This window comes from Artemia sp. Qi Xiang Cuo, chromosome 14 (assembly GCF_049724085.1).
Source record: "Artemia sp. Qi Xiang Cuo chromosome 14, ASM4972408v1, whole genome shotgun sequence".
In the NCBI taxonomy this organism is placed as follows: Eukaryota; Metazoa; Arthropoda; class Branchiopoda; order Anostraca; family Artemiidae; genus Artemia; species Artemia sp. Qi Xiang Cuo.
Genome location: NC_142807.1, coordinates 20628740 through 20651347, shown reverse-complemented (window position 1 = coordinate 20651347; position 22608 = coordinate 20628740). Strand labels below are relative to the sequence as shown.

Sequence of the window (22608 nt, the reverse complement as noted above, 5' to 3'; positions counted from 1 at the left end):
AAAATATATTCTGTTTTAAAAACAATTTGTTTTAGTTACAAAAGGTTTTTAACCCCATTAATTTCCTTTAAAATAAGCAATTGAACAACTACGAAGTTCCAGTGCCAAGCTATCTGTGGAAAAGAAGAAGAAAAAAAGATGCCGTTTAGGCAGAATGCTATAGAAGCTGCCACTTTTCTTGATTTTCAAGCCAATATATTTCCCTTGTTGTTCAAACAAAGGGACAGAAAGTTTCCTATACAGGGGTTTCGGACAAGGCGGTTCTAATGGTGTCATGTTGTTTTGATCTTTCTATTGAGTTTTGTGTCTTTCTATTTCTTAGCATAGGACGTGATCGTCTTACTAGGTTGCTAGCTACCACTGTAACCAGGATTACAAACAGGAAAAAGCCTATGGCTTTATCTTAATTTAGTGGAATCTCTTACTAGGTTGCTAGCTACCGCTGCAACCCGGATAAACCCGGAAACATAACAACAAATCAAAATAATTTTAAAATTTTCAGATATTTTTCTAGTTTTAATTAAAAAATTAAGATTATTACTTAGACACCATAAATACTTTTGCAGTTTACATAATAACTTTAGCGATCCAGAACTTAGAACTAAAATAAAAAAGAATTATCTTGTCGGAAGATGAACGTGTATAATATTGCATTCACTTATTACGTCATATTTGGTTATAACCTATATCCGGGTTGCAGCAGTAGATAGCAACCTAGTAAGAGAAGATCACGTCCAATGTTAAGAAATATAAAAATCCATAGCTCCTAAGAAAAAGGTCAAATCAAAACAAAAAGTACACCATTAGAACCGCCTTGTCCTAAACCTCTGTATAGTAAACTTTCTGTACCTTGGCTTGAACAGCAAGGGAAATATATTGGCTTAAAAATCAAGAAAATTGACTTCAACCCCGTTATTCTCCACAAACGGCATATTTTTTTCTTTCTCTTTTTTTTCTTGTTTTCCAAAGATAGCTTGGCACTGGAACATCTGGAACACTGGAGTTTTGTGTCTTTCTATTTCTTAGCATAGGACGTGATCGTCTTACTAGGTTGCTAGCTACCACTGTAACCAGGATTACAAACAGGAAAAAGCCTATGGCTTTATCTTAATTTAGTGGAATCTCTTACTAGGTTGCTAGCTACCGCTGCAACCCGGATAAACCCGGAAACATAACAACAAATCAAAATAATTTTAAAATTTTCAGATATTTTTCTAGTTTTAATTAAAAAATTAAGATTATTACTTAGACACCATAAATACTTTTGCAGTTTACATAATAACTTTAGCGATCCAGAACTTAGAACTAAAATAAAAAAGAATTATCTTGTCGGAAGATGAACGTGTATAATATTGCATTCACTTATTACGTCATATTTGGTTATAACCTATATCCGGGTTGCAGCGGTAGATAGCAACCTAGTAAGAGACGATCACGTCCAATGTTAAGAAATATAAAAACCCATAGCTCCTAAAAAAGGAGTCAGATCAAAACAAAAAGTACACCATTAGAACCGCCTTGTCCGAAACCCCTGTATAGTAAAATTTCTGTTCCTTGGCTTGAACAGCAAGGGAAATATATTGGCTTAAAAATCAAGAAAATTGACTTCAACCCCGTTATTCTCCACAAACGGCATATTTTTTTCTTTCTCTTTTTTTTCTTGTTTTCCAAAGATAGCTTGGCACTGGAACATCGTAGAAAGTTGTTCAATAGCCCATTTAAAAGGAAATTAATTGGGTTACAAATCTATAGTAACTAGTTACAATTCTAAGAGAGGATAAATTCCACCAAAAACTGCATTTTTGATGTCTTTTCATACTGCAGTCTTTCAAACATAATCGTAAACCAGTGGTAAGATTTGAACCCACACCTCCGAAGAGACTGGGGGCTAACACCAGCGCCTTGGACCACTCGGCCAATCTGCCTCTCATAACTATATATATATGTGAATTTGGGTTGCAGCAGTAGCTAGCAACCTAGTAAGAGACGATCAATCCAATGCTAAGAAATATAAAAACCCAAAAACTCCTAAAAATAGAGTCAGATCAAAACAAAAGTACATCATTATAACCACCTTGTCTGAAAGCCTACTAGATAAATAATGAATTTCATCATAGTTTTATATTAGAGCTATGACGTGAATAGAAAAACACGAAATTATATTGTTGTTTCTGAAGACGTCATGAAATAATACCATTGCACCATGACGTCATAAAATAAAATCATTACGCCATGACGTCATAATTACTATATAAGAAACGTCAAAACTATAAATGGTCTCATTCATGATTACATAATGGTTAGATCAAAGCAAGCTACACGCAAGTTAAAAAAACAGTACTACAAAACAAACAGAGATAGTATCTTGAAAAGAAAAAAGCAAAGGTATTCAACCGACCAGGCGTATCGAGAAGTAATAATTGATAGTGAAAAACATCCGGGTTGCAGCGGTAGCTAGCAACCGAGTAAGAGACGATCTCGTCCAATGTTAAGAAATATAAAAACCCATAGCTCCTGAAAAAGGAGTCAAATCAAAACAAAAAGTACACCATTAGAACCGCCTTGTCCGAAACCACTGTATAGTAAAATTTCTGTCCCTTGGCTTGAACAGCAAGGGAAATATATTGGCTTGAAAATAAAGAAAATTGACTTTAACCACGTTATTTTTTTTCTTTCTCTTTTTTTCTTGTTTTACAGAGATAGCTTGGCACTGGAAAAAAGTAGAAAGTTGTTCAATAGCTCATTTGTTGTTCAAAAGGAAATTAATTGGGTTACAAATCTATAGTAACTAAAATAAATTATTTCTAAGAGAGAATAAATTTTTCCACCAAAAACTGCATTTTTGATGTCTTTTCATACTGCAGTCTTTCAAACATAATCGTATACCAGCGGTAAGATTTGAACCCACGCCTCCGAAGAGACAGGTGGCTAACACCAGCGCCTTGGACCACTCGGCCAATCTGCCTCTCATAACTATATATATATATGTGAATTTGGGTTGCAGCAGTAGCTAGCAACCTAGTAAGAGACGATCAGTCCAATGCTAAAAAATATAAAAACCCAAAAACTCCTAAAAATAGAGTCAGATCAAAACAAAAGTACATCATTAGAACCACCTTGTCTGAAACCCTACTAGATAAATAATGAATGTCATCATAGTTTTATATTAGAGCTATGACGTGAATAGAAAAACACGAAATTATATTGTTGTTTCTGAAGACGTCATGAAATAATACCATTGCGCCATGACGTCATGAAATAATCCGGGTTGCAGCGGTAGCTAGCAACCTAGTAAGAGACGATCACGTCCAATGATAAGAAATATAAAAACCCATAGTTCCTAAAAAAAGAGTCAAATCAAAACAAAAAGTACACCATTAGAACCACCTTGTCCGAAACTCCTGTATAAGAAACTTTCTGTTCCTTGGCTTGAACAGCAAGGGAAATATACTGGCCTGAAAATCAAGAAAAGTGGCAGCTACTACAACATTCTTCCTAAAGGGCAATTTTTTTTTTCTTTCTTTCTTTTTTTCTTTGTTTCCAGAGATAGCTTGGCACTGGAACATCGTAGAGGGTTGTTCAATAGCTCATTTTAAAGGAAATTAATTGGTTTAAAAACATTTTGTAACTAAAATAAATTATTTCTAAAACAGAATAAATTTTTCCACCAAAAACTGCATTTTCGATGTCTTTTCACACTGCAGTCTTTCAAACATAATCGTATACCAGCGGTAAGATTTGAACCCACGCCTCCGAAGAGACTGGTGGCTAACACCAGTGCCTTGGACCACTCGGCCAGGTTGCCTCTCATAAATAACTATATATGTGAATCTGGGTTGCAGCAGTAGCTAGCAATCTAGTAAGAGACGATCAATCCAATGCTAAGAAATATAACAAAACTCCTAAAAATAGAGTCAGATCAAAACAAAAGTACATCATTAGAATTACCCTGTCTGAAACCCTACTAGATAAATATTGAATGTCGTCATAGTTTTATATTAGAGCTATGACGTGAATAGAAAAACACGAAATTATATTGTTGTTTCTGAAGATTACATTAAAAGACGATCACTGAAATAACAAACCATTCCATACATTGGACTTAGTTAGCTACTTGATTGTTTGAGTTTCGTCTCTTACTATTTAAAAGAAGAAAAAGCCGCAGGCTTTTTCCTGTTTGTATTTATAGTTAAAAAACGAACTCAGGTCCAAAGAAACTGAACCCCGTGGTTCATTCATATTATCTTCATTATTTTAGCTAGAATGTAAATAGACAAGTTTCTTTTTTAAATTTTAAACTGAAAAGATAGTGCTTTTAATTCAACATATTAAAAGTTCTCCTCTACGGGGAATCGAACCCCCTTCTCCCAAGTAACAAGTGGGCATGCTTACCATTAGACTATCTAAGACTTATAAAATAAAAGTTATACATAAGATATGATAATAATTTTTTAATCCGGGTTGCAGCGGTATCTAGCAACCTAGTAAGCGACGATCACGTCCAATGTTAAGAAATATAATAACCCATAGCTCCTAAAAAAGGAGTCAGATCAAAACAAAATCCGGGTTGCAGCGGTAGCTAGCAACCTAGTAAGAGACGATCACGCCCAATGTTAAGAAATATAAAAACCCCTAACTCCTGAGAAAAGAGTCAGATCTAAACAAAAATTACACTATTAGAACCACCTTGTCCAAAACCCTTATTAAGGAAACTTATCACTCTTTGGGTTGAATAACAAAGTTTATAATAAAGAACGACCTCTTGCCTATACTAAATTTTATACGCCACTTAATTATAGTATAGGTTAGTAATTCCACAGATAGCTTGGCACTGGAACATCGTAGAGAGTTGTTCAATGGCTCATTTTAAAGGAAATTAATGAGGTTGAAAATTTTTTGTAATTAAAACGAATTATCTTTAAAATAGAATCAGTTTTTTTTTTACGAAAATGGGAAACATATTGGCTTGAATATAATAAAGAACGACATCTAGCCAATGTTAACTGGAAAATAATTATAATAAAGAACGACCTCTTGCCCTTATTAATTTATATTAAAGTTATTATATTTAGCTAAGAGGTAGGGAAACTGAGTTTCTTTTTTAAATTGTAAATTTAAGAGATACTACTTTAAATTCAATATATTAAAAAAACTTTCTGAAAGGGAATCGAACCCAGGTCTTCCGCATGACTAACAGTGATAGTGACCACTGTACTATCAGAGACTTAAAATATATAAATAATATATAAGTCATGATATTAAATTGGTTAATACATCTTTGTAAATGTTATTCCGGGTTGCAGCGGTAGCTAGCAACCTAGTAAGAGACGATCACGTCCAATGTTAAGAAATATAAAAACCCATAGTTCCTAACAAAGGAGTCAGATCAAAACAAAAAGTAAACCATTAGAACTGCCTTGTCCGAAACTCTTGTATAGTAAACTTTCTGTCCCTTGGCTTGAACAGCAAGGGAAATATATTGGCTTGAAAATCAAGAAAAGTGGCAGCTACTACAACATTCTGCCTAAACGGGATATTTTTTTTCTTTGTTTCCAGATATAGCTTGGCACTGGAACATCGTAGATAGTTGTTCAATGGCTCCTTTTAAAGGAAATTAATTGGGTTAAAAATCTATAGTAACTAAAATAAATTATTTCTAAAACAGAATTATAATAAAGAACGAACTCTTGCCTATACTAAATTACACACTCAACTTAATTATAGTAAATGATATATAGTAATGATATGGTTCTATTGATGTTTTATAAAGGACCGATATAGTTCATCATAAATGGTATTTGTCAAAAAGATTTTTGTATTATTATCCATTATTATGTAAAATGCAGTAATTTGGGGGGGGGGGGTTAACAAAAAAAATATTTGTTAACTAAAACTAGAATTATTCCTGAAAATTTTAAATATAATAATTTTATTTAACTGCAAATAGCGAAAATATTTATGACTCCTGAGCAATATTACATTAAAAGACTATCATTGGAATAATAAACCATTGCAGACATCGGACATAGTTAGCAACTTGATTGTTTAAGGTTCGTCTCTTACTCTTTCAAAGAAGAAAAAGCTGTAGGCTTTTCCTGTTTTTAATCATATAGTTACAGTAAAGAACGAATCTTAGCCCATAGTAAAATTATATTAAAAGACGATCATTAGAAGAACAAATCATTGCATATGTTGGACTTAGTTAGCTCCCTGATTCTTTGAGAGTCGTCTCTTACTACTTCAGAGAAGAAAAAGCCGTAGGCTTTTTCCTGTTTGTAATCAGGTTATATTAAATTAAATAAATGATTGATATAGTTCTTTGGAGAAGTTACATTAAAAGACGATCATTGGAATAACATACCACTGTATACATTGGACTTAGTTAGCTACTTGATTGCTTGAGGTTCGTCTTTTACTATTTCAAAGAAGGAAAACCCTTAGGCTTTTTCCTGTTTGTAATCCGGGTTGAAGTGGCAGCTAGCAACCTAGTAAGAGACGATCACTTCCAATGTTAACAAATATAAGAACCTATAAATCCTAAATAATATATTGGCTTGAAAATCAAGAAAAGTGGCGGCTATATTTTGCCTAAACGGCATATTTTTTTCTTTCTTCTTTTCCACAGATTATAATAAAGAACGACCTCTTGCCTATACTAAATTTTATACGTTACATTAAAAGACGATCATTGGAATAACAAATCATTGTAAACCCAATTAATTTCCTTTAAAATGAGCCATTGAACAACTTTCTACGATGTTCCAGTGCGAAGCTATCTGTGGAAAAGAAGAAAGAAAAAAAAATATCCCGTTTAGGCAGGATGTTGTAGTAGCTGCCACTTTTCTTGATTTTCAAGCCAATATATTTCCACTGCTGTTCAAGCCAATGAAGGGAAAGTTTCCTATACAGGGGTTTCGGACAAGGCGGTTCTAATGGTGTACTTTTTGTTTTGATCTGACTCCTTTTTCAGGAACTATGGGTTTTTATATTTCTTAACATTGGACGTGATCGTCTCTTACTAGGTTGCTAGTTACCGCTGCAACCAGGATGTACCAAAATCAAATATCTTTGAAAAGACTGAAGTATGAAAAGACATCGAAAATGCAGTTTTTAATTGAAAAATTTATTTTCTCTTAGAAATAATTTATTTTAGTTACAAAATATTTTTAACCCAATTAATTTCCTTTAAAATGAGCCATTGAACAACTCTCTACAATGTTCTAGTGCCAAGCTATCAGTGGAAAACAAGAAAGAATAAGAAAAAATATCCCGTTTAGGCAGAATGTTGTAGTAGCTGCCACTTTTCTTGATTTTCAAGCCAATATATTTCCCTTGCTGTTCAAGCCAAGGGACAGAAAGTTTACTATACAGGGGTTTCGGACAAGGCGGTTCTAATGGTGTACTTTTTGTTTTGATCTGACTCCTTTTTTAGGAAATATGGGTTTTTATATTTCTTATCATTGGACGTGATCGTCTCTTACTAGGTTGCTAGCTACCGCTGCAACACGGAGGGCGTGATCGTCCCTTACTAGGTTACTAGCTACCACTGCAATCCGGATGATCTGACTCTATTTTTAGGAGTTCTGAGTTTTTATATTTATTAGCGTTGAACTGATCGTCTCTTACTAGGTTGCTAGCTACTTCTGCAACCCGGATTCACATATATAGTTATGAGATTTATGTACAAGAATCAAATATCTTTGAAAAGGCTGCAGTGTGAAAAGACATCGAAAATGCAGTTTTTAGTGGAAAAATTCAGCCTCTTTTAGATAAAATTTATTTTAGTTACAAAAGATTTTTAACCCAACTAATTTCCTTTAAAATGAGCCATTGAACAACTCTCTACGATGTTCCAGTGCCAAGCTATCTGTGGAAAAGTAAGAAGAAAAAAAAAATATGCCTTTTAGGCAGAATGTTGTAGTAGCTGCCACTTTTCTTGATTTTAAAGCCAATATATTTCCCTTGCTGTTCAAGCCAAGGGACGGAAAGTATCCTATACAGGTGTTTTGGACAAGGCGGTTCTAATGGTGTACTTTTTGTTTTGATCTGACTCTTTTTTTAGGAGTTAGGGGTTTTTATATTTCATAACATTGGACGTGATCGTCCCTTACTAGGTTGCTAGCTACCGCTGCAACCCGGACTAAGAACTAAATTAAAAAAAATACTTTTTTTTATGAAAATAAAGCACAACGTTATGAGAACTGAGACAACTGAATACTACTGAGAACTTCAGAGTTCTCAGTGGAGCCTGCCCCAGGCCACTCAGCGCGTCCCCAGGTGGTGGATAGGGGAACTCCCTGCAGATATGTAGGGTACCTCATTGGTAGCGAGGCGGGGACCAAGGGAGGACCCAGTCTCTTGGGGTCTTGAAACATAGCTGGAGCACCACCCTTGTCTGGGGGCCTTAAATTCAGACGGAGGAGAAGGACGACTGCTCTGATGTGCACGGGGTAGGGCTCATCGGTATATGAATACATCCGGTCAGTCACAAATCTTTCCCGAGTACTGGGTTAAATTGCTGGTGTGGCAGGACACCAAAAGAACGCACTATCGTTAATAGATACAGTCGTCCCCTGCTAGGGACAGAGAGGAGTGGCTTACCGCTGTACCGAAGCCAGCCAAGAAACCCCTTCTTTAATTTTAATGATGAATATGAATACGAATAAGAGATCAAATATGAGAACCAGTGCTACCGCGTCCGGGGTAACCGATGATAATGCGTTAAGAGATACCGCGTCCGGGGCAGCCGACGACTCGACAACCGTGAATCGCGCGAATATATCTACGTTGACAACTCCAACCCTGGAGGCTATTTTTTCTCCAAAAATAACTATGTCAATAGGTACCCTCAACACTAGAACCCTCGCTAAACAGGGAAAAATAGACCTACTCCTAAGAGAGATAAAACGGTACAGCTGGGACGTTATCGGTCTCGCCGAAACCCATCTTCAAGTCACTGGTGAAGAGAAACATGGAGATGTTACCCTTCTACTTTCGGGACGTAATAATAAGAAACATCGACAAGGTGTAGGTTTCTTACTGTCTAATAAAGCCAGAAAATACTTAATCTCCGTAACCCCCCTCACGGAACGGATCTTCATGATCCGCCTGAAAGGCTCACCCACCAACCTCACAATTATCCAAGTATACACTCCGGATTCCCGCAGAGACGACAAAGAGTCTGAAAACTTCTATCTCCAGCTTCAAAGTCTGGTTGATTCTGTCTCTAAAAAGGACATAATCTTTGTCATTGGTGACTTCAACGCCATCGTCGGAAACAACCACACAGGACACGAAGATGTAGTGGGTAAATATGGACATGTAAAAATGAACAGAAGAGGAGAACACCTTATCGAATTCTGCAGAGACAGCGATTTAATCATTACAAACACACTGTTCAAGCACAGACCTCGTTGTAAGACATCCTGGACCTCACCGGATGGAAAAACTAAAAAATTAATAGACTACATCCTCGTGTCTAGACGTTGGAAAACGTCTCTCCTAAACACAGTCACGCTAGCTGGTGGCGACTTTGACAGCGACCACTCGCTTGTCATGTCTAGGTTCAAAACAAGACTTAAAACAGCATGAGAATTATCTCAGAAAACCCCCAAGTGTTGAGTAGATCTACTGAACGACGAAAACACATGTTTGACATATATCACCATTCTATCCGAGAAAAATTTGGAACTCACGTTGAATTCTCCACCTATCCTGTCTAAGGAAGATATCGACAACCTGGTGACTAGCAGCACACAAATCATATGTGATGTCGCTCATTCCACACTGGGTACCCAAAAAAACATTCTGAAACCTTGGATAACAGACGAGATCATTTCACTATGCGACGAAAAGCGCCAACTCACGAACAAGCAAGATAAAGAAAGTAGGGACCGGTACAAGCAACTCAAACGAGATGTTGAGAAATCCATCAGACGTGCTCATCGTGCTTTTATTAAAGAAACGTGTGATCAATGTGAATCGGCCTTCAAGAAAGAAGTCCCACACTACATGTATAGAAGAGTGCGGGAATTGGCCAAAAAGAAGGACATCAAAGCGTTCTCCCTTCTCGACGAACATGGAAACCAAATTCAATCCACAGACGGAATCCGCTCTCGATGGAAAAACCATTTTAAAAATAAACTGAATCTGGACATCCACCCAGACCCAAAAATTCTCAACACTTTCCCTATAACCTCTACAGATCCAGTCCTCCCCCTCTTCACTCTGAAATAGAAGCAGCTATCAGAGACTTGAGAACAAACAAAGCTGCCGGTCCCCATGGAATCCAGCCCAAACTACTGAAAGTAAACTGCAAACCACTCCTTGACCTTTACCACGAAATTGCCACAGCTGCTTGGGAAAAATGTTACTTCCCCTCACCCTGGTGTGAAGCCACGATAATCCCCCTACATAAGAAAGGCTCTAAAGCTGTCTGCGACAAATGCCTCCCAATAAGTCTTACCAGCCACGCTGCAAAAATCCTCACAAGAGTCATGCTCGGGCGTATACGAGCCATTTCCTCAATGGTCAATTCCGGAATACCATGCCGACTTCCGACCTAATAGATCAACAATTGATCAGATATTCATTGTTCGGCAGATCATGGAAAAGTATAGCGAACGTGGCCGCAGCATCTACCACCTTTTCATAGACTTTAAACAAGCTTTTGATCGGATATGGAGAGAAGGTCTATGGCACATCCTTCTTCACTTTGGCATCCCATCCAACCTGATCTCGCTGACCAAAGACATGTATAAGAAGTTCAGTAGCCGGGTCATGACTGGAAAAGGACTTACCGAAAGCTTCAAAACCTCTACTAGAGTACTTCAAGGTTGCCTAATATCACCGGAGCTGTTTAATCTCTTCATAGCTGTAACCCTTTCACTCACAGACAATCCGCCCGGCGCCCTTGTCGGAGGAGTGGTGATAGATAAACTGGCATATGCTGATGACATAGTCCTAAGAGCCGAGTCCCTTCAAGATCTACAATCTCAGGCTAACAGCGTTCACTCGTCCACCAACCTCTTCGGGATGGCAATCAACACCTCAAAAACGAAAGCCATGCGCTGTTCACGCAAATTCGATTCACAGGCAAATCTCAGCCTTCAGCTTGGTGAAGGTATCATTGAGTGGGTGGAAGGCTTCGCCTACCTTGGGAGCTTACTTACTTATGATTACAACCAACTCAGAGATCAAGAGACGCCTGACACTTGCAAACTCCAGTTTTAAAGCTCTGATGCCCATCTGGAGGAATAAGAACTTAACAACAACTCTCAAAACGAGACTCTTCTACTTCCAGATTATTCCGATCGCCATCTATGCCTGTGAATCTTGAATACTTAAAAAAGGCGATCCACGCTATTTAGCTGGCTTAAAAACTAAACCCCTATGATGCATCCCTGGTATCAATTATCACGACAGAATCTCCCACTTCACGCTTCTCCATTATCTGAAAGTCAAGCTTACAACGCTGGTCAAAATAAAACTACAGCAACTCAAATGGCTTGGACATACCCAACGCATGGCTAGCACTTGTCTCCCGAAGATAACCTTCGATGGACGAGTGCACGGTTCTCGACCCAGAGGTCGCCCTCCGAAGAGATGGAAAGAAAACTTCTCACCTTACAACCTGCCACAACTCTGCCGCCTGGCCGACAACAGAAGCACCTACAGGAGGCACATCAATGAACTGGTTGAAGAAGAGGCCCCAAAACGACCTTCAAGGACGGATGGGACATAAGTAAGTAAGTTATAGAGATAAGTACTTTAGAAGTTGAGCCAAAAAAAGTTTGACTCCAGGAAGCAAGCATAACATTTTCTACTACAGAGCTATAGGAAAATGCAGTTTTTTGTAAAAAAAAAATGATCGAAAAAAAATGATTTTCGAAAAAAGCCATCTTCCCATGTCATCAGCCTAGAAATTTAGCCGTCGTTCAGAGGACTGTAAATTTATTTTACTGATAATTGCTTTAATTCAGAGGACTGGAAGGTTTAATTGATGCAAAATAAATTAGAAACGAAGAAACGAGGTCAAAGAAATGAGGCCAAGCGCTACTTTGGAAGCCTCTTCCATTATTCTGAGAAGGAGACGAGTCGAGCTACAAACCGAAAACTGATTCCCATCTTCCCTACATAATCACCTATAAACAAGCCATATACCCTAAAGTAGATTTATAGTCTTTAGAGGTAGGGGTGGATCTAGAGCAATATCTTGGGGGGAGGAAATATGACAAAGGTGCCAATAAGTAAAATCTTAGGGAGGGGCCCAATGTGACAAGGGTGCCAATAATTGACCAAATTGATAAATTTATTTTAAAAAAGAGTGAAAAACAGAAAAAAAACAAGGAATATGGGCACCAGAAAAAATTTTGGTGGGGGGAGGGTCTCCTGGCCCCCTGGATCCACCACTGCTCAGAGGAAAATATAACCGGGATATTTATGAGTAAGTTATAATAGTTATTTTGAAGTTCTCGGTGAATTTCTTTTTCTTTTTCAAAGAAGCTGTGAATACTTACAACAGAGTTCCAATGCTTGCATTCGTTTAAGTGACAGTTTAATAAGTCGACTGCCTATTATTTCCAAGACTGGGAGGATGGCATCCCAAAAATCTAGGCTCATATATTCAGAATTGGCCATTTCGAGGACCTGTTATAAAAAAAAATTATTCAGGAAAGCGAAAACAAAGATAAATAACAACTATTTTCTATAGAAATTTGAGTTTGAGACGGAGAAATGTATTTTTTATTTTTAACCATAAATTTTCCATGCAACAGTGGAAATTCTTTCACGTGTGTTTCATTTTTGTTGACTACGATGATATTCCTGTGACCCTCAAAACTTGTCCATATCTTGTCTCTGATCATTCTCGTTATCACTTTTGTAACTCTGGCAACATTCGAATTTCCTTCACTTCAACTTCCATCCTCTAACCGCCTCTCATCATGTCTGGAATGCTCTGATTGAGTCAGCTTAAAAATACTACTAGCTTATTGCCTTCAGAAAAACTATAAATTTTTTTTTATTTCTGGACATTTTTTTTCACTTATTTCTTTTTTTAATTCAATGTTTGAATGCCTCCCTGCGATCACTGCCTCTCGTTCAACTTCGAAATTATTGGTATTGTTTATTGCGCATCAACCTTCGCTCTGGCTTGGTTTTCGACGGATAGTCAGTGATCGGCAGCAGTTCGTCATTTTCTTCTTTTAAGTGTATGTTTTCCCCCGGCATTATGGACCGTACACCCTTGCGAGGGGGAGAGGGAGAATATGACAATGTGTTCGTCTTCTATTGTTTCAATTTTTCCAAAATATATCTACGTAATTTAAAGTACTGACAAAGGATTCGTGGCCAATGTTTACGGCAAAAAAACAGACCAAGACATATATGTTTAAAAGGTTCTGTTGGTCATTACATTTAAATTATGTCCTTTAAATTTAAATTATCATTGGAAATTGGTATTCTATGAAAGCTATAAGATATTTATGCTAGATAAAGTTTAAAAAAATTTCTTGTTTTAAAAAAGTTCCTTGAAATTGTGCTCTTGCGAAATTTATGTTGATCAGTGAAATATTTGTTTAAGGTTTGTTTCCCTTCTGAACAGAGTATAAAAAGTAACAATTGTTCAAGTGATACAAAAAAAAAAATTCTTAAATGGGTACAGTTATTGCCACGACGATGAGTTTAGAGACCAGCGATTCAAAATGAAAAGAAGCTTACCTGAAGATTTTCAAACCGAGTTAATGCCTCGATCGACTCCGGACCATGCAAGTTACTGCCAGCGATGAATGACAGATGTCGCAAATCTGGGCAAAACCTGGCAAGTGCTTCCAAACCCGGAGGTGTGTCGAGCTGTAATGAAATAATAACAAGTAGCAAAAAAAAAGTTAAAATTAGAGAAAAAAGAGCACAAATCTACAAGTTTAGTCCATCATTCGGCGAGGTGTTTAATAAATTACATTTCCTAGTTCATAGTCTAGGCCAGTGTCTGAGGGAGGATTGCTTTGACAGTTAAAATCCAGATTTTAGAAATTGGATTCTAGAATTCTAGATTTAACTTAGATTTCAGTTCCTAGATCGAAGTCTCGGCCAGTGTCCGAGGGAGGATAGCTTCAACAGTTAAAATCTCTATTTTAGAAATTAGAATATAGAATTCTAGATTTCACCTAGATTGCAGTTCCTGGTTCAAAGTCTTGGCCATTGTCTGAGGGAGGATAGTTTCAACAGTTAAAATCTAAATGTTAGAAATTGGAATCTAGGACTCTAGATTTCACCTAGATTTCAGTTCCTAGTTCAATGCATAGGCCAGTGTTTGAGGGAGGATTGCTTTCTAAAGTTAAAATTTATATATTAGAAATTAGAATCTGGAATTCTAGATTTCACCTAGATTTCAGTTTTTAGTTCGAAGCATAGGCCAGTGTCTGAGGGAGAATAGCTTCAACAGTTAAAATCTAGATTTCAGAAATTGAAATCTAGAATTCTAGATTTTGCCTAGATTTCAGTTCCTGGTTCAAAGTCTAGGCCAGTTTATGAGGAAGGATTGCATCAATAGTTAAAATCTGGATTTTAGACATTGAAATCTAGAATTCTAGACTTCCCCAAGATTCCAGTTCCTAGTTCAAAGTCTAGGCCAGTGTCTGAGGGAGGATCGCTTCAACAGTTAAAATCTAAACTTTGGAAATTGGAACTTATAATTCTCGATTTCACCTTTTAGAACTCTAGAGCACCTGAGCAAAATTTTAACAATTTTATATGGTAGTCCCTGATTCCAATCTAAATAATAGTTTGTGTTGCATGGATCATTTAGTTGCAATGGCATTGTGTCGTTACAAAGTGAAACTTTAGGAGATGCTTAGGAGTTTCATAGATTTGTATTTTAAATTATTTTCAGCCAATCACATTCTGAAATCATTTATCTATTGAAAATTTCTCACAAGGCTGGTTGAATGTTTTCTTGGACATTTCGCATATAAAAATTCTTAGTTTTCAGATCAATGATATGCAAGGCTTTAGCCCCCAGACCCCGCCCATTTGCTTACACCTTTACCTCAGATTGATCTCATTTTAACCAAATATTAAAAAAATTCAGTCTATTCAGTTAAGATAAGTTATCATCATCGAAAAAAAATATTTTGTTTCCTATGTTGTTTTTTGCGCTACTACCCAATTGTATTTTTTTTTTAGAACTTCTTCGCACAGTTACAATATTTTCCATCCTCTACATAAAGCATTGTAGGAAGAAACATCTAATTAACTACTTGCATAAGACAGGACAAAAGTTGAATTATCCAAAGCATTTTCTTCATTAAGATTCAGTTCCCCTGTCCTACTTCTGGAAAATATTTGGAATATTCAGCCAATAAATTTTTGATTCTCTGTGAAATAATCTTTTCTTCGTCAAGATACAATTTCAACTTCATTCTCAATTGGGAAGTTAGCTCAAGTTCCACATTCATGATCATCCTATTAATATAGTCATTTTATGAACACCACTTACTAGCAAGCACTTTAAATTGATAACAGCATATTCGGCAATCTCTTTAAATTGCTATTTAAGCGCTTTCAGAAGTTCTTTTTCTCTCTCACAAATCCCATGTCCCTCGTCACAAGCGAGTTCGTTTAGCTTGTCTCCAGAGAAGAAGAGATAATTTATTCCAATTTACAACTATCTTCAAGGAAAACAAAGAGAAATTAGTTGGATATCCGAGGAGACCAAAATATCAACATTAGATTTGAGGAACCCTTATTATCAATGGCGTTTCTTCCCGAAATTAGGGGGGGGGGGGGTGCAAAATGTATTTCTTCAAAATCTAGGGGGGAGTTTTTTTCTGTTTTTCAGTGAAAATACGAAAATTGGTCTTTTTCAAAATTTAGGGGGGAACAAAACCTAGGGAGGGCAAATAAATCATTTGAGCTGGAAGATCCGGTTTGGCTACGAGACTACTATTCTTCTAGGCATAACCTAAAAGCTAAATACCGTTAACTTGCAGCTTCAAAAAAAAAGATAAAGATATTGGTGGAAACATTTCAAATGTGGTCTCACTCACAAAAACGCTGGACCTCTGGGGCAAAAAATCTTACCCATGGTGAATATTAACACTTTGCTGTTGTTCGAAACAGACACTTAACCAGCAAAAACCTTAATAGCCTCCTTGTAACAATTATTTAAAAAAAAGTTCTTTTGATGAAAGTAGAGGGAGCGAAGGATATACTTAAATCGAACAAAAACTATTGCTTCGTAGTTTATGCAAAATATATCTACAGTATTGGTTGAATGAAACTGATTCGTAATATTTCCTAAATTTGTAAATTCCTGAAAAACTAGCGCTTTACTGAGAACTGATCTTACTTGAAGTTTTGAGAGAATTATAATTTTGTATTAAAATTACTGATTTGAAGTCAGTAAAGACCATTGAGAGTCTTATAAGTTAGTCTTTTATTTTCTGCAGTCTACTTATTTTCTGCTCCTAATCGTGTTTTGTTGCGGCGATTTTGTGTTTTCAGTAAAGCACTATTTTTCAGAATTCCACAAACTAGAGGGAATATTACGAGTCACTTTATTTGTACCAACATAGCAGATATATGGCGCATAAATAATTTTTGTTCGTTTTAAGTTCAATCTCTGCTCTTTACTTTCATCAGAAAAACTTTGTTTTTTTTCCAATGATTTTTGTTCGTTTTTTTTTTTAGTTTTAGAATACACACAATAATTCTTGCACAAAGATTTTTGATTCAAGGCTATGAAACTAAAGAAGTCATGTGAGTTCTTTGTTAAAACAGGGTACTATACATGTATAGTTTTTGCTTCATATCCCCCTTAAACTTCCCCAGCGAAAATTTGGATTTTTGTCAAACAAAGACTGCGAGGGGTATATTATCCTGGTATCTTCGAAAATCTGATGATAAAAATACCGTTGTTTATTAGATACTGTCGTATATGAAAAAAAGGAGTATACTTTCGTTATTTTTACTTTTTGGGCATCAATATTTTAGGAGACTTAAATTGTTGGACAAAAAAGTGTAAAAAAAACGAAATACAGAGTTCAGTAAAAAAGTCAAGATTTTATAAAGGCAAGATACAACTTAGGCCTTAATTCACAAGCCGCAAAGTGAAGTAAAGAGAAGATATAAAAATTTCTTATTTTTGTGTCATCGAAGTACCGGTAGTTCAAATTTTACCAAAATGGTGTTTTATGGCGAATTTTGGCGAAATGGTGTCGAAATGGTGTTTTACCGAAATTATGTCTTACCGAAAAGAATGTGTTAAACCAGAAAAAAAGAGGAGATAATTGCGAAGGCTCAGGGTTTAAGCGTTTTCGAGGGATTTCAGGCTCTTTGTTGAATTCTCTGTAAATTTCTTTTCGTAATAAATGTTTATTATTAATATTAACAGAAATAATGTTTATCATTTCTAAATCAGGCTCAAATGGCAATTTTTCTCATAAGATGCTTTTCAAAACGCACTTTTAAACATTTGGTTGCTATGGGCTGTGGTTTGCTCTTTACTACTACTAACAACTCACCGTAGCACCAAGCCACCTGAGGCCAACACAGCTATGCACGCTCCTCCTCCATCCCAATCTATTCAAAGCCTCCCTTTTTACACCCTCTTAGGAAGTTCCCATTTCCTTTAAATCTTTCTTTATGACGTCCTCCCACCCCAGACAATGACGACCTGCTTTCCGTTTAGCCCTAGACAATTGGCCGAAAAGGACAATCTTCGGCAATCTTCCATCCTTCATCAGCAAAACGTGCCCTAGAAACCTCAACCTTTCTTTCATTATAGCCCTAGAAAGCGGTATTGAACCACATTTTTCGTACAGCCTACTTACTATGTTCATAAAAGAGCTGACTGGAAAAGCAGTAAACAAGAGGGATTATAAGCCTCTGGTTATTGGTTTTGGACCATGTAGATGAGTGGGGTACCTTTTTTATGCTTCCCAGCACTTTTACTCCAGAAATTGCACTAAAAAATGCCATCTTTGGTATTATAAAGCACTTTAAGATGGAGTTATCGATACAAATTTACAAAGAGCAAATCGATATGATCTGAGCTTCAAAAATAAACAGTAAACATCTCTTTATGATGATGCAGTAGCCTGATGCTTCTGCTAGTCAGCCCACAAATCATGAAACTTACCTGGGGGATGGGAGAGAGAGCAAATAAGAAGGAGGATTGCAAGACGCAGGTTCTAAGATTTCAACCATGTAGATAATGACGGTACCCCTTTCATGCTTACTAGCATTTCCACTCCAGATACGGCACCAAAAAGTGCCATTTTGGTTCCATATGACACAATGACGGTGCTATAAAGCCGAACTTTTAAAAGTCACGTAAATATGAAGACAGATTTTCAGATGAGACCTTAAACACGTCCCTGTGAAAACACGTCCCTATTATCTTCCAGCGGCCCGCTAGTTCAGTTAGTCAGTAGGAGATTTATGCAAAACGTTAAGGTGGCTGCGAAGGGGACATATTGAGGAGGAGGGATTTTAACCCTCAGGTAGTACTACTCTTTTCATTCTTTCCAACCTTTCTATTCCAAATAAAGGCACACAGAGTGCATTTTTTCGGTGCTGTACGGCACTTTATGATGGCGTTGTCAATTCAAATCTTATACAAAGTGATTAGGTATAAAACTAGCCTTTGAATTAAACAGCTCTTTATGATGTTTCAGCCCTCTGCTAGCGACAAAGAAAAGAAAAAAAAGAGGACGCATCAGTGCTACCCATGCACAAAAGGGATTTTCCTTGTTGGTCTAGGTGGGGGCCTGTAAGTTTCCTGTGTAGGGTTTTCGACAATGGCAATTCCAATAGTTTTTTTTGATCCAACACTATTTTAGAAAGGTTTTCAAGCTCCTTTTCAAAATTCCTTAGAGTTTGTTTTCAAAATAACATTTTAATATTAAGATTAACCAAAATAATAAATACAATTCCTAAATCATCTGCAAGTGGTAATTTCTTCACTAGACAATTTAAAAAAAAAGTATTTTGAACTTATGGTTGCAATGTATTGATTGTAGAACAGTTCATCAAATAGCCTTTTGTAGAGATTGACGCTGAAAAATTCTCTATTTGTGTCTTGCAACGTTTTGAAGAAGAATGTAGTGGAAATACAACTGATTGATTTTTAAAGTGACCTTTCAGAAGAATCACTCACTTCACTTTCGTTCCTAAGAGAAAATATCCAACTTGCATTCAGGCAATTTTGAGCTCAACATATCTGGGCGAGATTTCATATGGCGTTTCTTACATGAATTTTATTAAAGCAAGTACTGGACTTGGATGACTGATGAACATATGGACGACTGCATTCAATTAGCCGTTAAAACCTGTAAGGTTAATATTAAGAAAAAAAATTGTTGAGGACAAAAAGAGGTACTACCCCCAACATTGAACTATGTTTTTCTGATTCAAGTATTTTGTTAATACCAATTAGAAAAGTGTATCTAAAGGTAATAAACAACTGTATAATTTAAAATATAACATGTATTATTTCCCTGCTTTGTTGGGTAGCTCACTTCAAGGTTTATGAGCAGCAAGGTGGCTCAGTCACTTAAGATTTTCGTGAGCACTGTCCCAGAGGATAGTAATTATAAACTACTGAATTCTTTAACTAATGATGCTTCAAAGAAAAGTTTTTCATAGAGCGTTGAGTAGGTTATTTAATTAAATTAATTATTCGGCAAAAACTTCAATAATTAACTTAGTTTCCAGATAAGGCAAATAAATGGGTAAGGAGAGGACGTGAAAATACAGCTTACAGGCAAAAATTTAGTAATTGCCTTTTTAAAACCTTACTTAGGGGAAAATACGTTCGCACTAAACTTCTCACAGATAAACTGTGCTAATTTGTCTCCATAAAAGTAGACAGAATCTATTTTAGCTTACAGCACTTCCCTCTCAAGGGACGGTTAAAAGAAATTACTGAAATGGTCACGAAAAAGGGAATACTTTTACTAGTTCTTAAGGAAGAAACTGGTAAATTGATAATCTTGATTTGACACTTAATCTGATTTGTAGGCACAGTGCGCAAATCAATGAAAGCCATTTTAGTTATTGAGGAGGTCATGAGAAAATCATTTCCAAAGTACTGGAAATTTTCCAAGGCTTACCAGAAGTCAAGTATAGTGGGCTGCGAGGAAATCCCCATGCCGAACAAGGAGGGGGTTGTCCAATTTCTGGGAAAAAATCCTCAAAAGAACAGTCTACAAAATACTTTTAATGCAGATATTAACGTAAAAGTTTTAATTTCATTTATTATCGAAATGTTTTATTATATGGCTCTTGTCCCATCTTTTTTTTTTTTTTTTTTTTTACGAAAAGAAAATTAAAAAAAAATTGCGACTAGGAAACTCTAAATTTTTCGCAAAATTAGCCTCTGCTTGCTGTCCCAGAGAAAACGGAATACTTTCAACATTGAGCTTTCAAATTTGAAAGTTCTCTGCGAACCATGAGTTATGTTAACTAAGAAGAACAAGAAGAAAAAAAAAACAATTTCCTTTTAGTGGAAGGACAGCCCCACTTTCAATAACTATGATCTGAAAACTTTATTTGCATTAGCATCGATAAAAAAGAAAAGCTATCTGGGGGTCCTATCTCCCAGGCAATAGTCCCCTGTAGATTTTGCCCTCAACGGCCTGAATAAACAGGAACCGAAACAGTAGGATGTGAACAAATTTAATATTTTATAAACTGTCTAGCAACAGATAATTCAATAGGGTCTAAATCTTCTTTCATTAATTTTATAGTTGTTTTATGAATTTATAATTCTTTTAGTTTTTTATCCAAAACTTACACATTTTCACTTGTAAATTTTAAATATTTAACATTTTATGAGTGCTGCACAAAAAAATAAACCTTTTTGATGAAGATGGAAGGACCTACTACTACTACTACTAACAACTCACCGCAGCACCAAGCCGCCTGAGGCCAACACAGCTACGCACGCTCCTTCTCCATCCCAATCTATACAAAGCCTCTCTTTTTACATCCGACCAAGAAGTTCGCATTTACTTTAAATCTTTCTTTATGACGTCCTCCCACCCCAGACGAGGACGACCTGCTTTCCGTTTAGCCCTAGACGGTTGGCCGAGAACAATCTTCAGCAATCTGTCATCCTTCATCCGCACAACGTGCCCTAGCCACCTCAGCCTTTCTTTCATTATAGCCCTAGAGAGTGGTATTGAAACACATTTTTCGTATAGCCTATTGTTTGAAATACGGTCAGTCAGCCGGGTACCCAGAACAATCCTTAAGCAATTTCTCTGGAAAACATCTAGCAAATCCACATCCGCTTTTCGGAGCGCCCTTGCTTCAGAGCCATATTTGACCACTGTCATCACTGTAGCTTCTAATATTCTAATCTTGGTTTGCAGACTTATCTTCGTATTCTTCCAAACTTTTCTTAACTGTGAAAAAATACCCTGAGCCTTGGCTCTTCTACTTTTGACATCTTCACTGCTCCCACCATCTTTACTAATAATACTTCCAAGGTAAGTGAAGCTATCCACCTGCTCAATCTTTTCATTACCCAACTTCACCTTTTATCTTCACTTATTCCTAGCCTTAGTGACTTAGTCTTCTTAACATTAATTTTCAAACCTATTTTAGCACCCTGAACTCGCAAAACCTCTAAAAGTTTATTCATTTTGTTCACACTGTCATCTAGGATGCTTAAATCATAAGCATAATCTAAGTCCAGGAGACTTTTTCCTCTCCATTTCATTCCGTGGTCTCCCATTGCCTTTCCTGTGCTCCTTAAGACAAAGTCCAGCAAAATAATCCATATAAAGGGGGATAGACCACAACTCTGCTTAACTCCTGATTTAATATAAACCAGCTGCTAACCTCATTTCCTACCTTAACCGCAGCAGTGTTATTCTCGTCCATAGCACTAATCACTTTAATGTATTTGTCTGGTATACCATTCAAGGATAAAACATTTAGTAAAGCTCTTCTATCAACAGAATCGAACGCTTGCTCATAATTTATAAAACTGAGGACCAAAGGAGTTTGACACCTCAGGCACTTCTCAATTATTAACCTAAGAGTTAAAATTTGGTCGACGCATCCTCTACCTTTTCTAAAACCGCACCTGTTTTAGGCAAACATAGTATTACAGCATGTCCGAGACATGGATACCCCTGAGATATATGCTCGTATACTACTGGGTTACAGTTATTTCAAATCATGCAAGTTTATCTTTTATGAGTTTTTAGGGATCTAAAGATTCAAAGCATTTTAGCTTAAGATTTGATATTTAAGTCATGTTTATAATTGCTTCTATTTTGAAGCATTAAATAAAAAAACATGGCTTTTTAACTGAAAGTAAGGAGCGACATTTAAACTTAAAACGAACAGAAATTATTCCGTATATGAAAGGGGCTGTCCCCTCCTCAATACTTCACTCTTTACGCTAAAGTTTTTTATTGTTTTAAAAAAGAAAGTTGTGTGACAGATTCAAACTTTAGCGTAAAGAGCGAGGTATTGAGGAGGGGACAGCCCCTTTCATATACGGATTAATTTCTGAACGTTTTTGAATTAATGCAGCTTTGATCTTGGCTCACCGTACATGAATAATTAAAACGAAATTTGCATACCAATTTT

At 36.4% G+C, this 22608-nt stretch overlaps 1 protein-coding gene across 1 annotated transcript in view; it reads right to left on the bottom strand.

Annotated features, from left to right (window-relative positions):
• LOC148944247 (uncharacterized) overlaps positions 1-22608 on the bottom strand; it is a 229527-nt gene that overhangs the window by 23796 nt on the left and 183123 nt on the right. Inside the window, exons 7-8 of the mRNA XM_089099729.1 lie at positions 13720-13851; positions 12519-12648 (exon numbers count right to left, since the gene is read on the bottom strand). Coding sequence (XP_088955855.1) covers positions 12519-12648; positions 13720-13851 — 262 coding nt within the window. The remainder of the gene's footprint in view (positions 1-12518; positions 12649-13719; positions 13852-22608) is intronic.